Source organism: Belonocnema kinseyi, chromosome 6, assembly GCF_010883055.1.
Source record: "Belonocnema kinseyi isolate 2016_QV_RU_SX_M_011 chromosome 6, B_treatae_v1, whole genome shotgun sequence".
Lineage (NCBI taxonomy): Eukaryota > Metazoa > Arthropoda > Insecta > Hymenoptera > Cynipidae > Belonocnema > Belonocnema kinseyi.
The window spans coordinates 142,018,325-142,039,952 of NC_046662.1; the positions used below are offsets into that span (position 1 = coordinate 142,018,325).

Genomic DNA, 21,628 nt, shown 5'->3' on the forward strand with positions numbered 1-21,628 from the left:
AAAGTATATCACTGTTTATTTAAACATTAAATGAAGAAAAGTTCTCAAATTGAAAATATTCCAACTTGAAGAATTTTCAATAGGCAATTTTCCATATTGAAATATACATTTTAAGAAAAATGTTTAAAATTACAGTATAATAAAATGTAAACATTTTAAATTAATGAATGTTCGAGTTTAAATCTTAAGAATGCTTAAAATTGAAGAATTTTTTATTTTAAATATTCAAAATTGAACGATTAAAGAATAAATTAAAAATTACATAAGTTTAAAATGTGCATAATCGAATAGTTTGGTATTCTATATTTGTAAAATCCAACCATTTTTAATAGAAATTCTTTAAAGTTTTATAAAAATCTGATATGTTCAAAATTAAAGAGTATTTATTTTGAAAATGTTCCGTTACAAATTATGCATGTTTTAAGTTTTTCATTTACAATTTCGTACATTTTAATTCAAAGGTTTTGACTTTAGATCTTCTAAATCAGAAAAATTAAAGAAGAATAGTGAAGAATAATTAAATAAATTTGTGTGGATTTCTTTTTAAATTTTAAAACGCCAAGTTTTTTAGAGATTTAAAAGGACTGTTCACTTCATAAACAATGTTTAATTGCCTAAATAAACGTAATTAATTAATTAAATATAAGTATTAATTATTGTTTATTGATAAAATTTCTAAAAATTGAGCTAGAGTTCCCATAATTCCTCAAATTGATATGCAATGCTACGTTCTGTTAAATACTTACAAAATTTTGATACATTTCTTCTAATGTTGAACAAATCTCTGTTTGTTTGCACTATTTTTATTTGCTTAAGCAACTTTTTCGGACTATAGTATGCAGAAAGAATATATTATCCATTTTTTAATTGTTAAAACAAACACAATTTATTTCTTTTAACAATTATTTTTCAAAAAATATGTTTAAAATCGTATTTTCTTAAATAAACATAATATTGAATGATTTTGAGGAGTAGTCAATTCTGCTAAAAGCTTTTTTATGGTCCAAAAAATAATTTATTTTGTTTATCAGCGTTGTAATTAGGCTGCATAGAAAATGGATTTAAATTATATTTCATTATAGCATTTAAGAGTTTTTTATGAATATCAAGCTCTCATACTGGAAGCACAAAAAATATATATTAATATATATTTACGAAAATAATTCTATGTGTTATATTTTATGTTATTAATCAACCTTTTTTTAATAGAAAACTGCTTGAACGAATAAAAATTGTTTAAAAAATGACATGACGCTTTTTAGAGAATTTATACTCCCTCAAAATCATGAAATATTATGTTTAATTCAGAAAATGCGAGTTTTAAAATATTTTTGGAAAATAATTGTTTAAAAAAATTATGTTTGTTTAAACAGTTGAAAAATAGTTTATATTACCTTTCCATATGCTATAAATTCTGAAAAATAATTGTATGTATTCTGTTTTATTTCATTTTATAAAGTTATCAAAAAAAGCTGCTTTAAAATATAAAAATTGTTTAAACAAAGTAGCATAGGATACTCGATATTTCATACTTGATACTTGAAAACAAATTGTACACCGCGAGCATCATTTTTAGAAATTTTGTAAATAAACGATAATTAATTGTTTAAATAATTACATAAGGACTTTTAAAAAATTCACAGAAAAAAAGGACCAACTACTTTCACGTTAGCCCTGAAGAAGTGAACTGCAATGTTCATAAAACGTCGGCAAAATTCGTCTTTTTACGCGTTGGGAATCCGAAATATCTTTTTATCAAAATGAATCATCGTGATAGCATTAAATCTATTACTACATTTCAATCAGAAAATACGATTATTTTTTACATTTTTTGCGAATTAATAATTGTTTAAATAAGTTACATTTATTTAAACAATTAAACAGTGTATAAAAAGTCATTGGAAATATTCAAATTGTCCATTAGTAATTATTTGTATGAAAAAGACGACAGAAATTATTAAAAATTACGAATAATAAGTAAAAATACATTTTTTTTGTATATTTCTACTCATATTTCTGCAGAAGCTGGGCAGAAATTCACAAAAATTGTATTGAGGTATCTGAATACAAACTACATTCAGACAAAATACATTTAGAATACATCCTGGGTAAAATACAATTAGCTGATGTAGTTCAAATACACCTACAAAATACAGTTGAGTATTTTTAAATATTATTTTAAATACATGCAAGAATTGTATTTTGTAGTTGAGATATTTTGTGTATCCTCTTGAAAATGGTTTCTAATATCAGCATATAAAAATTATATTACAAATCTCTAGAGTATATATTAAGTCTAGAAATGTCATGATCAATGAGTAGGAGTACACAAGAGTAAGAAAAATAGGAGAGATTAGGAAGAAAGATAGATGAAATATCAGGGACAAAGAGAGAGGATTGAGTAATGATGATGAGAGTACATAGGAAGTATTACGTTTCGACTGTATTTGACAGTCCTCATCAGAACAACCACTTTTCATGAAAGTAAGTACACCTGGTAGTGAATTGAAATGTAAATTTTATTGTTTGAAAGTTATAAAAACTGATTTATTGACTCTGTCTGCTGGACGGGCCTAATTGTAAGTTTGAATTAGTAGTTGACATATAAAAACCCATTTTCCTTCATGCCGTCCAGCCGACGGAATAATAATACGGAATACTAATTCAAACTTATAATTAAGTCCGTCCAGGAGACGGAGTTGTGCAGTGCACTTCTGCAGTACATTAGGCTGCACAGTAGAGAGTGTCCTGTAATGTACAGGTCTGTGCACTAGAGATTTATAATGCGTAGACCTTCGCAGTAAGTTTTGCAGAAGGCGGATATGCATCGCGAAAGCACCTGATAGGAATTCTTTCCGAAACAATCCGAATCATTCCTGAATCTGTATCTCAACTAATCCGAGTTCATTCGAACTAATCTGAAAAAATGTCTACATTTCATTCGATCTAAATCGGTTACAAATTAATCCGACTCAATCTGATTCAATCCCAACTCGGATTGATATAAACTTAATTTTCAATCCGAATGAATTCGAGTTCAGATTGAATTGGATTCATTCGGATTGAAAATTCGTTTTAGGTCCATTCGAGTTTGGATTAATTTGGATTGAAAATTTGGCTCGGATTGATTCGGATTAGAAGTTCCAATTGAGCCGGATTGAGTTAAATTAGTTTTTAACGGATTTGCGTCAAACGAAATGTATACATTTTTTCGGATTGGTAAGTATTAACTCGGATCGATTGAGATACAGATCGCGGAATGATTCGGATGACTTCGGATGACTTCGGATGACTTCGGATTGGTTCGGAAGAAATTTCTATCCGATACTTTCACCAGGGTAGAGATATATTGTACTCAAGGCTGCGCATTGGAGAACTCCGATATGCAGGGATGCGCAGTAAAAATGCGTAGCTCGTACGGATATGCAGTGCAGTCTTGCAGTAAATATATATGCAAAGTACCCTTATGTATACTCATGTGATCTGCAAGGATGTCCAGTAGATTTATAATGCAATCTTAAAGTCTGTGCGGTATATTAAGCTGCGCGGTAGGGTCCTGAGATTTGCAGGACTACGCAGTCGAATCCTGTAATGTGCGGGGCTGCGCGGTAGAGACATGTGATGTATATGGGTGCACAGTAGAGACATTTAACATGTCGGGATGCGCGGTGCAGCTATGTAATATACAGGGCTGCGGAGTACAGTCGTGGGATGTACATACCTGCGCAATAGAGTAGTATGGTGTACAAGGATGCGCAGTAGAGTAATGTCATGTGCAGAGTTGCTAGGTAGAGTCATGTGGTTGTGCAGGGTTGCGCCGTAGATTCCTGTAATATTTAGGGATGCGCAGTAGGGTACTCTAATGTAGAGGACTGTGCAGAACTTTATAATGCAATCGTAGAATTGTGTAGTGTCTCAAGCTGGAGGTTAGAAATTTGTATTGCGCAGTATAGATGTATGACTTTTAAAGTTAAGCAATGAAGTTCTGCAATGTGAAGGCTTGCGTATTAGGGATATAGGGCTCTTACATATGTGCAGTTCAGTCCTGCAGTACAAAAGCGTGCGCAATGGATATTTTTTATTTTTACAGCTGCACAGATCAATTCTAGAATACCTCGAGCTGCGCTGTACTCTTATGTAGTGCATTAAGAGGTGCAGTAGATGCCTGTAGTAGAGTGTAGTTCCCTGATCTAAATTTACTTCTTGTCGCTAATCCTAAACAATATTTAACATTCATCTTAGTGTGCTGCTTAAATAATTCCCAAAAGATGCCCCTTCAATTTTTTCCTCTCAGTGACAGAAAGTCACTGGATTTTTTGTAATAAAAAAAAGTTGCTATCGAAAAGTTCTTGAAACTTTTAAAAATTTTAAATGTTTAAAATTTATTATATGGATAAACAAGAATTGTAGAAATTTGTTGGTTGTGTAATGTTTTAGGTAGCAAATAAGAATATAAAAATAAAGATGAAAAATTGCGTTCAGAATACAGCATTAATTCGTTTTTAATGTAAAAAATACTCCTTTGGATTTGGCTAGATTAACATATATTTTTAAAAACTTGGAAAATATTTTACCTGAAACTTATTCATTTAAAATTAAAGCACACGAAATCATTTGTGACGTGCGCCGAAGAAAGTGGGCTTACTCTGAAGAGTGACATTTTTTAGGGCGAGCGGTTGAAGTCGACCCGATAGACCGGACTTTTAGGAGAGAGGGCAGACGCACGAAATCTCCCCTCTCCACTTACCACTACATTCTCACGGAAGTAGATAGGTCGTAGACGCGGCTCACGGACGGGGTATAGATGAGACGCGTAGATGACATCGTGAGTGGTGGGAGATGTTTCACGGAATCTCGGACTCTCGAACCAAAACCCTATTACTCGGGTACCGTACAACTCAATTATTCGCAATAATAACGCTCGGATTTTTTTCCCGATGGTTTAATTTAAAACAGACGAACGTCATATATAATATTCAAAAAAATTGGTTCTACAATGGTCGTGAATGTTGCTTCTTTTAGAGATTTTAAAACTGCTATTACCATGTACAAAAATGTTGTCTTAAAAAATTAAATCATACTTTTCTATTCGAATTTCATATAAATAGATTTCAGGTAAAGAAATGCTCAACTTTTTAAAAATCACTATTATTCAAGCCGAATCAAAAAAAGCCATGTTTTCATTAAAAAATAATTCTACATTCTTTAGAAATTTTTTCAAGATGTCCAATTCTTTAGTCTTACTTTCTACCTAAAACACTACAATAAACCAATTTTTATACAATTCTTAATTTGAACAAATTCAAGTGAGTTATCGTAAGTATTCCATATAAAAACCTGACAAGCTCAATGCACGAAAAGTGCAAAAGGCAATGTTCCATATTTTATTTCCAGTTAAAAAAAATGTTTGTCTAGCTAGTTTAAAAAAATCTTTAGAATACGTTTCAGTTTGAGTTTCCCTCTTTTTCTTTTGTCATTCAAAAATTCCGAAGTTTTTGAAAACATTTGTAAAGTTAGCTACAAAAAATATAATTTTACATGTAGAAAATCCTCAAATTTACGAAATATTTTTGAAGCTCAGTTAAATATTTTTTTTTGTAAATCTCGTGTATTTTTTTAACGGGGTTTGTTAAAACAGAACTTATCTTTTTTGGCGCAGTGTTATATAAAAATCGTTTCAGAGTTGAGGAATTCATTCCATTATCTAACAAAAAACGGAAAATAAAGAGTTGAATCAAATTGTTTAAATCACTCAAATTATTAATTTTTTTATTTTGGAAACACAATAAATTGTTATGAAAATAATGCATATAAGAATTAAATTTTTTAATAAAATGTGAACTGGTATTTTTAAAAAGGCTGCGTCAATTTTAGGAGAAATGTACGCGAAATTTATCGTAAGCCTTCGCTGGACACCCTGTTGAATAATTATTTCTAGTTTTATCTTAAGGTGTCAATTTTGCATGAAAGGCCAACAACTTTGTGGAACAGACTTTGGCGAGACCTCAAAAAATTTTAATTGTATAATATTGAACCCTCTTCTTAATTATAAGCATTTTATAATCAAAAAATATATAATTTATATCTATAAATCTGCAGTGTAGTTTATAGGGATATTTTTAGAGAAGATTTATTAATCGAAGGGAATGTGAAAAATAACTGGAACTCAAAATTGTCAACTTTTTATCAATCACACTTGACATGTTAGTGCTTTTTTTCTAATATTGAGAGTTTAATAAATATATGCATAATATGGTTTTCGATTGTTTTACATGAATTATATCAACTTTATAATATTAATCGTGCGTGATACTTTGATTGTTAAAGTACTAATAGGTTTTAATGACGGTGATAGTGATTTATTATTAATTATTTTATCACTACTGTAGTAGAGATCGGAGGGCAGGGTCATGAGTAACAGTGACATTAGGTGAACCAATAATATCAAATATCGAAAATTCGTAGTTGATAATAAATAATATTATTTTTAATGAATAATTGAATTATTTTACCTCGAATAATCTTGTGATAGCAATTAAAAACTTTATAAAATCAACTTTTTTCAAATGCGATTTTAAATAAAAACAAAACCGTACTGCCACACTGGCTTGACGATACTGAATATAAAAACGAACAATTAATTATAAGAATAGTACATAAATTTAATTCAAAAAATATTTAGTTACTGTACAGTTTTTTTAGTTCTACGTGAATTAAAAAAAAATGTATTTAAGCTATAAATGATTTTTATGTTGGCAATTACGTTCCAAACCACTTAGAAAAGCAAAGGAAAAATTCCCGCTCTCGGATTTCATAAAAATTGTGTTGAGATCAAACATTATTCACAATTTTCCTATCGAATTCTTTACTATCGATTTATAAAGTGCAGTGTTAAAAGCCGCTAAATAACTTATTGCGCACCCTTTTGTATGATAGGTTTATACTAAGCACCCCTATATATCGTAGGTAGTACTAAGTCCCCTAAGGTTTTACATTTTGCATGAACCTTTTTCCTTATTCCTTTACACACTCTCACAGACTTACTTGGTGGTGGGAGGGGGACCTGTAGTTTAGGATGGGTTTCGAACTACCAAGAGCGACAGCTTTAAGTACTTAGAGAAAAACTTTTTCTCTAGAGGTACCGGTCCACGAGTCTCCGGGGATGAACAACTCCCTTGCTAGGATACTGTTGACCGCATGGGCCGCCGAGGTTCTTCCAGAGTGCGAGGCGGGAATCGAACCCATCTGGAAATCTAACTCATCTGGAAAATATCAAATGAGTTAGTAAGTATAGTTTTCCAAAGGGGCTTCAATCTCTCTAAGCATCTCACTATGTGTGGTGAACCTTCAAGCTCTGCAACAGACTGATAATAATTGTATGAGAGGTAGAATCGAAATTTTTTCGGTAGTCAATCCAAGTCTGTTTTCTCCTTTTCCTGAAATTACTATTGTCTGTCAGAAGGTGTCTGCTTTCCGTGGTCATCTCAATGTCTCTTCCTCATCTTCATCCTTCGCTTGTTCATGTTTTGCTGGTTCCTCGCCATGTTTTCATCTAGATTATATTTAGCACCCTTAACTCTAGGGTGATCGGTACTCGTCCTTGTAGAGCCGCGAATGCAAGGATAAGGCTGCTTACTGAGAGGACGCCCGGCATCCCAGAGTCACTGTTTAAGACACCTCACCCAGGCGCTATTCAGCAGAAACCCTTGTTACAGGGATCCTCTATCCGAAACCACAGGACGCGTTTGGTGGCTTTGTCATAGGCTTTCCTGTTTGATTCCAAAGAAATCGAAACCGAAATATATATACATTCTATTTATATTATTTTCCAACTTTCACTCGGGTGAAACCGATTTTACATCATAGCCACGGAATAAGTCAGGTGACTGATAAGATGAGAATGTAATAAGATAATTTGACACAATGCTTGAAAACTCCTGCGATGATGTAGGTATACAATTGCAAGCATTATGTAGTTTGGAGCTCCTTCTTTACCACAGCCATACTTAAACAGCGGCCGCGAGTGTCGGAAGTGACAACAGTCACCTCTATATGCTTTCTTCGAGCTACCATCTTCTGCTCCACATTGCCTGTAGCAGAAATCGCAAGAAGATGAATAGATGCATGATTCACAATCTTCCATATGGTTTTTACTTCATACCTCAACTCGCTATACTTATGGATCTTGGTTGTATAGGTTGACTGTAATTTCGGTTAAGTGGAAAAGCAATATCGATGATGTAGACTCTTCCACATTGAGACCCACCGCGGACCATCAATTGTTCAATCTATGGTGATGCGAGAGCTTTGCCTCATTCAAATCGGAGGCTAAAACCGACGATGGATTAAAACATCAAAAAACGCATGCATCAACTGAACAAGAAGATTAGATGGGCAAGACAGAATGGATACTCCAGGGAAGAAACCTTGGGATGATAAAGAATGTAGAGTCACTTGCCGTAGTCTTAGACAATCTTTAAATGTCTTTAAAAGGTCGGGTTTTTCCGATACGGCGGGGGCAAAATACGTAGGGCGCTACGAAAGTTTTGCAATACAGACGAACCTTTTATAGTTTTTTGAAGTACTTTCCACCTCAGTAAATACATTTTTCCATACGTCGAAATCAGTCATCGAACCAACCCTACCACTTTTCTTCTGGAAGATCCGCACACGCTTGGTCCCACGCGGTCAAAAGAGCAGTTTCGTAACAAAATCGACGCCCTTTTAGTTGTTCCTTTTACTTCTATAAACAAAACAAAGTCACAGGGAGCAGGATCTGGACTGCAAGGAGGGTGATCTAGAATAGTGAGTCCAGATTTGACCAAAAAAGCTACTGTGACCTTCGCTCTGTGAGCCGACGCATTGTCGTGGTGGAATAGCCAGGTGCTGAGTCGAGATTTGGGCCTGATGTTTTTGAGTTGGTTTATAACTTGGGGTAAACATACCTGAGTGTACCAGGAAGAGGCGCCTGTACGCTGGTTTTAATGTGTAACATTTTCTCTATCTGCCGGTACGTGATTTTTCTATTATCATTCAATAGATTATTCACAGACGCAATGTTTTCCGATGTCACCACTTCCGGCAGTCGGCCTGAGCGCGAGTCGTCCGTGAGACCGAAATTTCCCCTTTCGAACTGTTTGTACCATCGAAAAATTGTTGTGCAATGCGTATAATCCTTACCCAATACCGGAGACATTTCCTCAAAACTTTGTTCTACACTTAAACCACGAGAAAAGTTGTATCGAATTATTGCACGATATTCTTCCTTTGTCTATGACGCCATTTCTCAATCGTTCCGTGCTGCGTCCTTAGACTGTACTGAGACCTGAGTCAACAGGTTTCCTCTTCCTACCTAATTTTTGACGCTCTTTCTAATGACGCAAGGATCATCTCTCTTCTTCCAATAGGTTTCTCGTATTGCAAAACTTTCGTAGCGCCCTATGTATCTGGAAATAAAAAAATCCTTCCTGGAGTTACGTAGGTCCAAGAACAGGTAATACGAATATGCACTGCTAAATTCACTAGCGGCTTGTAATAAACCTAAAGATTTTTGGGCAGCGGTCAATAGAATTAGATTGCGGTCTCCTTCCACTAATAATGTTAGCATATATGCATTGCAAGACCTTTCCCTTTATCCGATTGAGGCCCCCATTCGCATAGAGTGGATTTTAAAGATACACCCTTTATTCGACTGTGATATCTCTATTAACGAAATTAAAGCCTCTTTATTGAAATGTAAATGCAACAGAACGCCGGGTGAAGATGGGATTCACAATGCATTTTTCAAAAACCTTCCGGAACATTGGTTAGAGTACTTAGCGCGCCTCTTCAACAGGACCTGGCTGAGGAAAGAGTCCCATCTATCTGGGCCCAAATTAATGAATTTATGGTGCATGAAAAGGGTGATAAATCTGACCCTCACAATTACCAGGGAATTCCCCTTATAAATAGTATTACTAAGATCTTCTCTCAGATCCCGTTGATGAGATTGACTGCAAGGGTCAACGAGGTAAACATTCTCCCAGAAAATCTGGCCGGTTTTCGGCCTGAAAGAAGTTTTATTGATCATATTTATATCCTAACTTCCTAAGCCTTTGACTCAGTGAACCTCTGTCACCTATGGAGCAAATTTGTAAAGATAGGCATGTCCAGTAAATTCATACGAATTATAAAAAAACTTCATGATAATGCTAACATGTTTATTCACACTTACGAGGGTTTGACTTTGTACGTGAAGCTAACTTGTGGGGTGCTTCAAGCTGAGATCTTTAGTCCTCTCCTTTTCGCGTTTTTCATATATGATCTAGAAGAGTACTTACGAAATCATGGTATGCATGGAATTTCAATATATCACTTATGTGACGTTATTCTACTTGCTTATGCTGATGACTAGTCATATTCGCTTACTTTCAGGCTGACTTACAAGCAAGAATTAACATGATCTTCCATTACTGTATGAGCAATTTTTTAACGCTCAAAGAAGAAAAATCAAAAGTTATGGTATACCACAAAGGTCGGCCATGTGAATACAAGTTCTTCTACGCACAGACTCAGCTGGAGGTAGTAGGCGAATTTGTCTATCTCGGTGTCAACACTTCAGGCTCGGGTCTTTTTTATCAAGAGCACATAAAAAGAATGTCTGCTGCGAATATTGCTATGGGTGCTGTTTCAAGAATTTTATTTGCATCTAAACCTAATTCCTGGAAAACTAAGACTACTCTTTTCTTAGCCTCATGCTTAGTGTTTTTTTACACAATATGAATCAGCCAAAGCTCTCGCAGCACCATAAACTGAAGAACTCATGGTACAGAGGTCGGAGTCCTCCGAGATTTACACGCGAAGGGAGGCATCTATTTCAGCCAGATCTTGGGGGTTTGAAATATTATTTGAAATACATGTCAGAATTGTATTTTTTAGTTGAGGTATTTTGTGTATTTTCTTGAAAACACTTTCTAATATCAGCATATAAAAATGATATTTCAAATTCCTACAGTGTATTATGAGTCTAAGAATTTTATGTTCAAAAAGTGGAATTACAAAAGAGTGACAAAAAAAGTGGTACCACTTTAGAGGGGCGGGAGAGGGGCAGTAAATCCCTGGAGTATGTAGAGTTGCGCAGTTGAGATATGTAAAGCATAAAGGTGCACAGTACACGATTTTGATACATTAAACTGCGCAGCAGTGCCATGCAGTGTTCAGGGATGCCCAGTAGACACGTATGGTGCATCAGGCAGCGCAGTCGATGCATACACTGTGTAATGGTACGCAGTTGCTGTTTATGGAAAATAGATTCAACCTCTCATACACTTATAATCTGTCTTTTGGGATGCTTGTAGGTTCACAACACATAGTGAGATGCTTAGAGAGATTGATGCCCCTTTTGAAAACTATATTTACTAACTCATCTGGAAAATATCAAATTACAACGAAAAACGTTACCTTCCAGAGGGGCATCTTTCAGGATAACACGATGAGTCCTCTGCTTTTTTGCATCACACTTCTGCTTCTTTCTCTCGCACTACTAAATTGTTCTGGTTACGAGTACCTCTGTGGCGACAGTAATCATCTCGAGCATAAGGTCGCTCATGTATTCTATATGGATGACCTAAAAATCTATGCTTCTGGTGAAAACAAACTACAAAGTGCTTTAAATATCTTCAAGCAGTATACAGGAGAGATTGATATGAACTTTGGATTTGACAAATGTGCCAAAACTCATCTGAAGAAAGACAAGATTATTGGCGTTCCCTAGGACCTTGAGTTATTAAACATCTTAACACTGGAGAGGCCTATACATACCTGGGCGTGCCTCAAGCCCGCATTCAGGAAACAACGATTCAACGATTCGACCTCCTATAGACTTATCATCTGTCTTTTGGAAATCTTAAAGGTTCATCCGCAAATAGTTAGGTACATAGAGATACTGATGCCGCCTTGGGAAACCACATTTACTATCTCATCTGGAAAAAAGAGTGTGCGGAAGCACACAATATCGCTCCTCTAATGCTCATAGGGAAATCGAGTCAATTGTCGAGAATGGGAAGTGCCGCATATACTGGAACTTTATATTCTCGACAATTGTTTCTGTTGCACACTCGAGGCCAGACATGGTTCTTCTTGACTTCGAGAAGCGAACCATGTTCGTTATAGAATTTTTCGGCTTCAGCTGACAGAAACATCATAGCCAAGGAGAATGAAAAAAGAGAGGTATCGAGACCTTATAAGGAAGTTGCAACGATTGTACCCGGAATATTCTGTTAAACTAATCGTCCTTATCATCGGCGCTCTTGGGAGGTGCCAAGCTTTCATTTGCTAATGGCCGTGTTCTTAGGGTGCACGAGGCTTTTGCTGGATCGTCTTATTGATTCCGTTACAGACTGTAATCACCTATCTCACGGTCGTGAGACGTAGTTATGGCTGAAATTTTACCGCGATTTCGCTGGGAGCAGGTGCAATTTTCCAAATTAGCACCCGCTCCTGGCGAAATCCTGCGGTTGTCCTTATGACAAATTTTTAATTATATATGTATATATATATATATATACAATAATTAATATTTATAATATTTATATTTATTTATTAACGGGCGAATTTTCTACAAAATAAAGTGTTGCATTTTCAATTATACTGTTGAAATTTCCATAATGCTAGCTGGTCAGGGTAAAAACATTAACTAAAATGTTCGATAACTTATTCTAATTTTAATCTTTAGATTGCAAGTGAGATATCGTTGTAATCGCAAAAAATTATAATCCAAATATAATATTTTTAATTCGCTGATTGCAAATCTATCAGATTTCTATGTTTGGCATTTCATGCCTCATTAGGACAAAGGGACCCCCGCTGGCAAGACTCGACACAGCGCGTTCGCCCAGTCAGGGCCGTGAGAGAAAGTCAAGTAGAGAGAACTAGACAACCAGGTAGACCGTGATCATATGAATATCGTCCAAAATGTGTGACACTTTATTTCCGAAGAAACTGAAATGATAGGAAAATGTAGAAATGCTTTCACTGTTATCCTTTTATTATTTGAGTTAGAAGCCGTAGCTTAATTACAGTTATATTTGTCTAGTTATTATTACTACTAGAATTAGACAGGGTGTCTGAGAAGTTAAATTTCGAAAATTTTCCTATTATTACTTGCTTATTTTTTTTGCATTTTCCTTCATCATAAATATTCGAACACCAGAATTTTGCTCTTCGAATACTTGTAACGAAAAATCTTTTATAAACGGAACAAACCAGTATTCCAGATAATAAAATAACATTTTTTAATTTACGAATTTATTTTTAAAAAATTATATTTCACACTATAAAAGCTGCCATTTTATTAAAATTCTTGAATTTTTAAGAAAATAATTAAATGTTTAACATACAAACAAAAAGAATTTAAAGAACAAAAGACTAATTTTGAATAAATAAAAATTTTTCACTCAACGAAGGAATAAAACTGTATCTAAATTATTCAGCCTTTAAGGCAAAAGACGAATTTTATGTACCAAAAATTGTATTTTTAAACAAAAAAATGAAATGCATTTTTACCCGACAAAAATAAAATTTCAAATGAAGAAAATATTGGTTTTTTTTACCAAAAACGGAGACTTTGCAACTAGAAAAGATTAATCTTTAAAAATGAAAAGTTAAAATTTCAGTAAAAAGATTCCTTTCAAAACAAAGAAAAGGGTTAAAAAGAAAGAGTTCAATTTACAACGGCAGACAAAAGCCTGCAATAAAAAATATTTTGAACGATGAAATTTCTGTAACTTTTACCCAAGTTATTGAATTTTCAATTAAAATATAAATCTTCAACAAAAAAAATTATTTTTCAACAAAGTGATTTAACAAAATCTTTCTAGCGAAATAGCTGGATACTGCAAGAAAAAAAAGTAATTTCGTACCAAAAAGCTGCATTTTCATAAAGTACAAATTTATCCAGGCTCGTGTTTCACACAGTGCACCAGAGTAGATTCGGAGTAGCGTCAAGCACATTGCCCCTAAGCAGAGCAAAGCAGGAAACTGCACCGGTGCAGAGCGAGGGTAGAAAACCGACACTGCCTCAGAGCATAGCAAAGCACGAAACTGCACCGGCGTAGAACGAGGGCGGATAACCGAATACGCTATAAGACAGCTGTTAACATCTTATACAAAGTATTCAATCGAGTTATTCACCTGTAATTTTATGGTTTGGATAAGTTGCCTTTCTTCGGCAGGAGTATAGTGTTTCCTAATACCAGTTTCTGCGGAATGGGTATTTTTCCGACTTTAAATATGAGGTGTATATTCGGGCCAGATTTTGTTGTGTGCTTCCTTCATCAGAAGTTCAATCAATCAAAAACTGCTTTCATCAGAAGTTTTTGATCCATCTGTTTCTGTAGGCGAAATTTATTCGTGTCCCTAATTGGTTTCTTTACCTCTTCGGCAGTGATTGATGGATATACCTGCACACATGTTATGACGTTGTCGCCAAACTTCTCGAAGCGGATGATATTATCAGTATTTTCTTTCAACTCCAGTATTTTTGCGAGCGTGTATACCTCTCTCCAAAAAGTCTCAACCTCTCTCCAAAAAGTCTCAACCTCACTCTAAAAAGTCTCAACCTCACGTTGGGTTTGGGTAGAAGTTTGACAGAAACAGGGAGATAGCTGAAGAGGTGCTTTGGATCAGCGTGAAACTGTTGATTCTACCTGGGCCATCTCTCTTTTTTGCTTCTTCCTTGGAGGACGGGTTCAGTGGCTTTTTCATAGATAATGTATAAACTTACTAACTTCCTCAGAAATGTATTATTCGACAGCGATTTTTTTATACTTTTTAGATTCTCATTCGTTCGAGTGAACTGGAATCGTAAAAATTTTCGATATTTATTTTTTAATTGATCTTTACGCTTTAACTCTCACAGTATCCGATCATCATACATTTTTTTCAGTGCGTATCTGCCTTTGTGTCTGTATAAATGGCTGTGGGTTTACCTGAATGTTGTAACTACGCTAAATATTGAAGGATTTATTCAATCGTTTCAGCCTCTAATACAATATTTAGGGGTCCCAAAATGAAGATGAAGTTCTTTAACCAGATATTTCCGAACAAAAATTATAAATGTAGAACATTTTCAAAATATGAATAGAAATGGGTTTAGTAGTATTAAAAATGTGTGTCATAGTTTCTGGCAAGTGACAAAAGACTTGCAATTCATCTTCAATGGCTTTTTTTAATTCGCTGAAAATTAAAAAAGTTATATGCTTTTCAACATTTTGAAGATTATCAAAAAATAGAAGAAAAAAACTATTTTTCTGATAGTTTAAAAAAATCTCATGGAATCTTTTTCCAGATATCATATGTATTTCAAAACTATCTCAATGAAATTTTTCGATTAGACCAAAACTCAGAAAGTTGGATGCCTGCATGCGTTAAATGCTTGTGTCCGTTTTATCTAAAATTTTCCTGATTACAATCAGTATTCTGCCGATTAGTGCTTGTACAAATTTGAAATGACCTTGTATTATCCTTTTCCTCAAATGGATATTTAGCCCTAGGGACTTTTATTCAATAAATACAAATTATTTTGAAAATGATGTAATTTTTTATAGAGATTCATATGTTCTAATCTAACCATGTAGATTACTTATATTGGGATATTTTTAAATTGTAGTGAAATGGTTTTCAATATCTTTTTTGAACTGACTACAAATTTAGAGTTTACGTCGAACCAAACTTTGAGTGAACGGAATCTCTGAAATGGACGTCAATGTCCTGTATTATTGAGGTGGTTAAAATAATAAATGATAAAAGTGTCTTTTTCCAATGTTACTTTTCTTGTGAGCCCGTAAGAACTATGAAAGTCGTGTCTCACATCTGAATATTAATTTAACATTCTTAAAAAAAAAAACTGCTGAATCATCTTGTTCGTTGGAATGCATAAACATTTCGAAAGTTGACATTTTTTGAGCCACCCTAATGTTCCAATACCGCGCGAAATTTTCCATACGCGGGTGTTCCTTCTCGGTCAAGTCATGTCAGCTATCATCACCCCCCTCCTCCCTTCCTGCACCATTCGCCCGTCTCCCTTCCACATGTTGGTTTATTACATTTTTATGTATGTTTGTAGTGTACTGCGTCTTTTTAAATTTGGTGGATTTTTTCTTCTGGCGAGAAACTTTGAAAAATAACAAGTGTTCTACACGTGTACTGGAAACCATTTTGCAAAAGATTGTAACAATACAACTTTCAAGTGTGTTAATTGCCATTGTTAATTGTTAACAACTACGTAACCTATCTTTCGGTTACAAGAATCGCCATTTGTTATAATTTCCACTTTATCGAATTACCGTGTCACGGAAATTTCATTTGTCCTGCAGCCCATCCGGCCTCAAATAAAGTCGCGAAATTCAATTTAAAAAATCATGATTTGCTGATTTTGAATTTAACGCCTTTATCTTAGGCCGGATGTGTGTCGGACAAATACGTTTTCTGTGACATGGCATTTAGATTAAGCGGGAATTATGACAGATGACGATTCGCGTAAATAAATGCTATACCGTCATGTGGTTATTCGGAAAAAATTATGTCAAATGATAATTGCAACAAACGTAAAATATGACATGTAGAAATTCATGTAAATGATTATTAGGTTATGTGAAAATTCGAAAATATGACAGTTATATTAAGTACAAATTTATAAATTATTGAAACTAGTACTTAGAATAAATAGAGGTTATGTAACTTGAAAATTCAAAAATATAGAAATTATGACAAATGGTTGTAAAGCAACTTGATATTAGGTAAAAAAACGTAGGTTCAATGGAATTTTTGGGATTTAATGCGCCTCGCCATTCAGCATTTGATAAGGACTGTCCCCGCATTAGGAGAATACTAGATAGCCGAAGAAATAAAATCAATAACTACTTTCATTCAAGAACTACTGGGAATTAAGAATTTTTTACAGCAAGCGTCCACATTGAAACAGTTTGAATATCTGTAATTAAATAATTTGTAATCGAAACCACCATATTATGAGCCTATTCGACCCAAAGAAAAGTGAGCGTTAAGATAGGTCTTGACCATACTGTCCAGCTAGCGGCAGTTAATTAGTTCCACAAGTGGCCACTGAATAACGTGTAATGTATTTCATTTATTTATTGTAGACATATGTGTGTGTATGTACAAGCATATCATTTTGATTAAAATTATTCATAAAATCTATAGCTAAATTAAAAGCAATATACCACTCATTGAAAATATACAAATTCAAAATTAATGTAATTAGAAACATATATAATTTAAATAAAGCTTCACAATAAGGTTAAGTACTTATTGAAACTGTCGAATCTAATTATTTCCATCTTGAACATAAATGAAATATTCGTCTATGTTAGAGATTTTATGATATTCATATATTATATTATATCAAACTTTTCGAATATATTGAGACACGGCATTTTCTAATTAGTAGTAATTGAAAATCAATTTATTTTCTTTCAAATTAAAATATTTTCTTGAAAAGTAATTTCTTCTTTGGTTAAGAATTAAGTAATTTAAACTTAAATTAAAGTATATAATTTTTTGTTTAAAAATTTGTTCCTATTTTTAAGTTATTATCATACAAATTTGATCACTGTACTTTTTAAAGCAAGCTGAAATTATGTAAAAATAATTTTTCAACGATTTAAAAAATATGTTTTAAATTGCTTAGTAATTAACAGTGTACAGTCTTTTACAATGAAATTTGAAATCAGTATTACACATTTTACTTTTTTTTATTCATAAAAATTAATTATCATAAAATGTAGACTACATATTAATCAAAAAAAGTGAAATTTTTCTGCCACATGAAAATTATAGTTTCGACTGTGATTCAAATATGTTGCTTGAAATTATCTATTACTTTCGTTGCACCTTTGGAATGAAAATGACATTATATTACATTCCTAGTAGAAACGATCTTTAAAGTGAAAATATAAAATGAATAATCGCAATACTTAAAAACATAAACGCATTTAAAACATCACCCTCAATTACTTAATGTTAAGTAATCATGCAGTTCTACTGAATGAAACCTTAAGTTACTATTATTTTGATTCTGTTATGCATAAAAATAATTAATATCAAATTATTTCATGCATTTGAACTATTATTCAAATTTATTTCATCTTAATTAGTAATTTTAAGATAATTCATAAATACAATTAATATATGAATGCGGTGAACGCATCTTGAAGGAAACGAATAGATGAGAGTGAACATATTTGACACACCAACACAATAAACGGGATCAAAATTATGAAGAACCTAGGTTGGCCGTATCATATCGTATCCCCGCCAAAATATCGAAAATGGCCGAGGAGGAAGGCAGAGAAGTCACCTCAGCTCTTCATAAACCTTGGGAGGAAAAAAACCTAAATCGTGAGCTGGTGCATTTTTTTTCGTCAAATCAAACGTTGTACGAAATTTTCACAAGAACATTAAAACCATCTAAGCTACATAAGTCGTTATTATATTCATAGCAACGGAAACCTTACTTATTCATCTTTCATTATTCGTTTAAAAAAAACGATTATATTTATCGCACTATTAGAAATGATAGTGTACAGATGAAGACTCATAATTCGTAACAGTTTTCTCTGTGTATAAGCTATAGGGAACGCGTTATTTTCATAATATTAATCCCGGCCTGTTGCCTTCTTATTTGGCGGCGAGACACGACCGGGCCTACTGCTCAAAATACAAAATAGTAATTAATTAAATATGCTATTAAAAATACTTATAATTCATCAATAATGGAATATGTTAAATTTTCAGGCTTCCTATTTGGAAAAGAAAATTGGATACTTCTACAGATGTATTAACGAATTATGACTTAGGTTCATTACGAAGTCCATCCAAGAGCCACAAAACAGTAGAAACTACGTCCGGTCCATCCAGATTCGACCTACCAGAAGTCGAAGATTTTGCTCTTGGAGTGTTTTCCTCATTTGAAGATATAACCTACGATACTAAGCCTATTGTTCAAGCTCCTGAAAATGTCAACAATGGAAATATAAATCCGAGCGTTAATTCTGCAGACCATCAACATAACAGAAAATGTGTAGAGGACGAAACAGAAGTGCAACGTAAGCGACGAAATTCAAATGATGAATATTCCGATGACGACTGGACGGGTATAAAGTCTATCTTAAAACATCAAGAAGTAGAATGTTCACCATTAAAGAAAGTTAGATTTGATTTTGAAGAGAAAGAAAACATTGATAAATCACAAAGTATATCAACTGCAAGTAATTCCACAGAATCAATGAATAATCATGCTAAAATTATAAAAGAGGTATTAAAAAAATATCCGCACTTAGTAAAAAACAATAAAAATATACGTTTGAAAATAATGCAGAAGGAAGTAAAATCTTCCAAGCCTAGTGTATCAGCAAAAACAAAAGTTTCCTATGTTGTCTTAAAGTCGGACCACCTTATGAACGATAAAAATTCAGATGATAGCATGTCAAAATCATTGAATGTTGATGGATGTGAAACAGGACCTTGGAAATGTAGTAAATGTGATCTTGAAGAAGAATACACGAATTATTATATGTATAGGAGGCATATGCAAGATGTGCACGAACAAAAGTTTGACCCGAGAGTTTGTGAGCATTGCGGTTACAAAGCAACAAAACGCAATATTTTAATGTATCACCTTTACACGAAACATAACGTACCCCCGCCGAAAAATATGTTTTTTCCTAAATGTCACGCTTGTTCTTATGTTGCACTTTCTGAAACGTTATTAGTAAGACATCAAATGAATCATAATCATCGTCCTGCAAGTCGCTCCCAAATTCCTTCTTTAGAAGGGACTCAGTGTATGCAATGTGCCCAGGAATTTAAGGATGTGGCTGAACTAGCAAGTCACGAAATAAGTACCTGTCATGGTACATCTAATGAGAATAAGGACAAAACTCATCGTTGTCCGCATTGTGGAAAAACGTTTGTTCGAGTAACAAATCTACATGTTCACCTTGATTGTGTACATAAGGAACTACGTAATATTGCATCTGCACCACAAATCTCTGTAGCGTTAGAACCATCAACAGAAGCAGAAGCGCTAAGTAATGTTGTTAGTGGTATAGCGACATCTTTGGGTGTTAATGACTCTGTTCAATCAGAATTACAAATTAATACTTCTGAAGCAGAATATATTGTACCCGAGATTGACAGTATTTCAACAACGCCTCCCTGCAATACGCAAGAATATCAAGAGCAACATATGTTAATGTTAATAGATGACGGCACTTATCAGAATCAGGAAAATCGGCAGCAAGAAGAAGAACATTTAAATATGTCGAGAAACGAACAAATCATTATGCAAGGTGTAGAAGGAGATATGATAGTCTACATACAAGAGAATGATACGCAAAATAATAATCGAGATTATGGCACATATCACTCTATTCAAATGACACAATGTCAAGAAGAAATTGTTGAAGAAGTTGTTGAGGAGTTGGAGGAATTTGAGGAAGTAATGGAATCTGAATCGAATGTATCAAATGAGAAAGAAGAAAATCAATTGGAGGAAGAAATACAGTACGTTGAGGAGGAAACGGAAATAGTAGAATACAACGATGAAATAGATCAGGATCAAAATAGTGGAAATGTGGAGTCTCAGGAATCCATTATGATTATTGAGGAAGAACAGTTAGATGAAGGCGGAAGTAATGTTATGGAAGACAATAATAAAGATCAATATGGGACAAAAATTATTACAAAGGAATGGGATGTTGATAAAGTAAACGTTTAAACCATAATAATCAAAGAAAAGTGACTTTTTATTTTTTTTTTTTAGAAAAAACAGTAGTTTTGACTTTTAAACTATGATATTACTATTCTCATCCAATATATCCATGATATGTGAACTATTCCCACATAGGTCAAATAGAAGTTTGAGTCTGACTGGTTCGTTTTTTGAAGAGTCCATCAATTGGTTTTATGCAAATTTAAATATTCACCTCTTAGATTGTTTTTAAATTATACAACTTATTGTGATGTTTTCGTCTAAACTAACTGTAGATTAAGAATGTACAATTTTCATTGCAAGATTATCGTTGTGATATTTTTTAAGCGATTCTTCAATATAACTAATTCACAATTTAGGAAAACACCAGCGCAGCCGCATTTTAAGAATCCCTGAGCTTAAGGGATATCACACTTGCTATATTAATATAAGAAACAAAGAAGTTAAAAAGTTAGATAATTTTTTTGAGGAGTTATCCAATTTTTATATTTATTTTTTAATATGCTCTGTAATGCTGATTGCAAAGATGCAGTATTCATGATTTTTTTCTGTTCGTATTACCATGAATAAAATTAATTGAAATTATTTTTGAGTAAAATTTGCCAGGAATCCAAATTTTTGCGTCTCAGACACTCAGTCATTACTTGGCCCGTCGAGTTAAAAGTTGTGATAATGGCCAAAATGTATTTCCTAATTAGCTCTATCTATATCACTAAGCTTGCCTCATCGTACCCTATCCGCAACCGTTGGCAATCCCTTTTGAAGTTCATGTACATTTGTTATGTGGCTTGCGAAATATTAGGGACAGGATAAAAGATGGCAACTAATGTTATTTACTAATGTCATTTACATTATATT

General features: G+C 33.6%; 1 protein-coding gene across 4 annotated transcripts in view; it reads left to right on the forward strand.

Moving 5' to 3' along the window:
- Positions 1–20,791, forward strand: part of LOC117174215 (centrosome-associated zinc finger protein CP190) — a 102,363-nt gene extending 81,572 nt beyond the window's left edge. For all 4 annotated transcript variants that reach the window (XM_033363083.1, XM_033363084.1, XM_033363082.1 and 1 more), the window contains one exon: positions 18,793–20,791. In XM_033363083.1, the coding sequence (XP_033218974.1) occupies positions 18,793–20,776 (1,984 nt within the window). In that variant the 3' untranslated portion in view covers positions 20,777–20,791. The remainder of the gene's footprint in view (positions 1–18,792) is intronic.
- Positions 20,792–21,628: the final 837 nt, after the last annotated feature.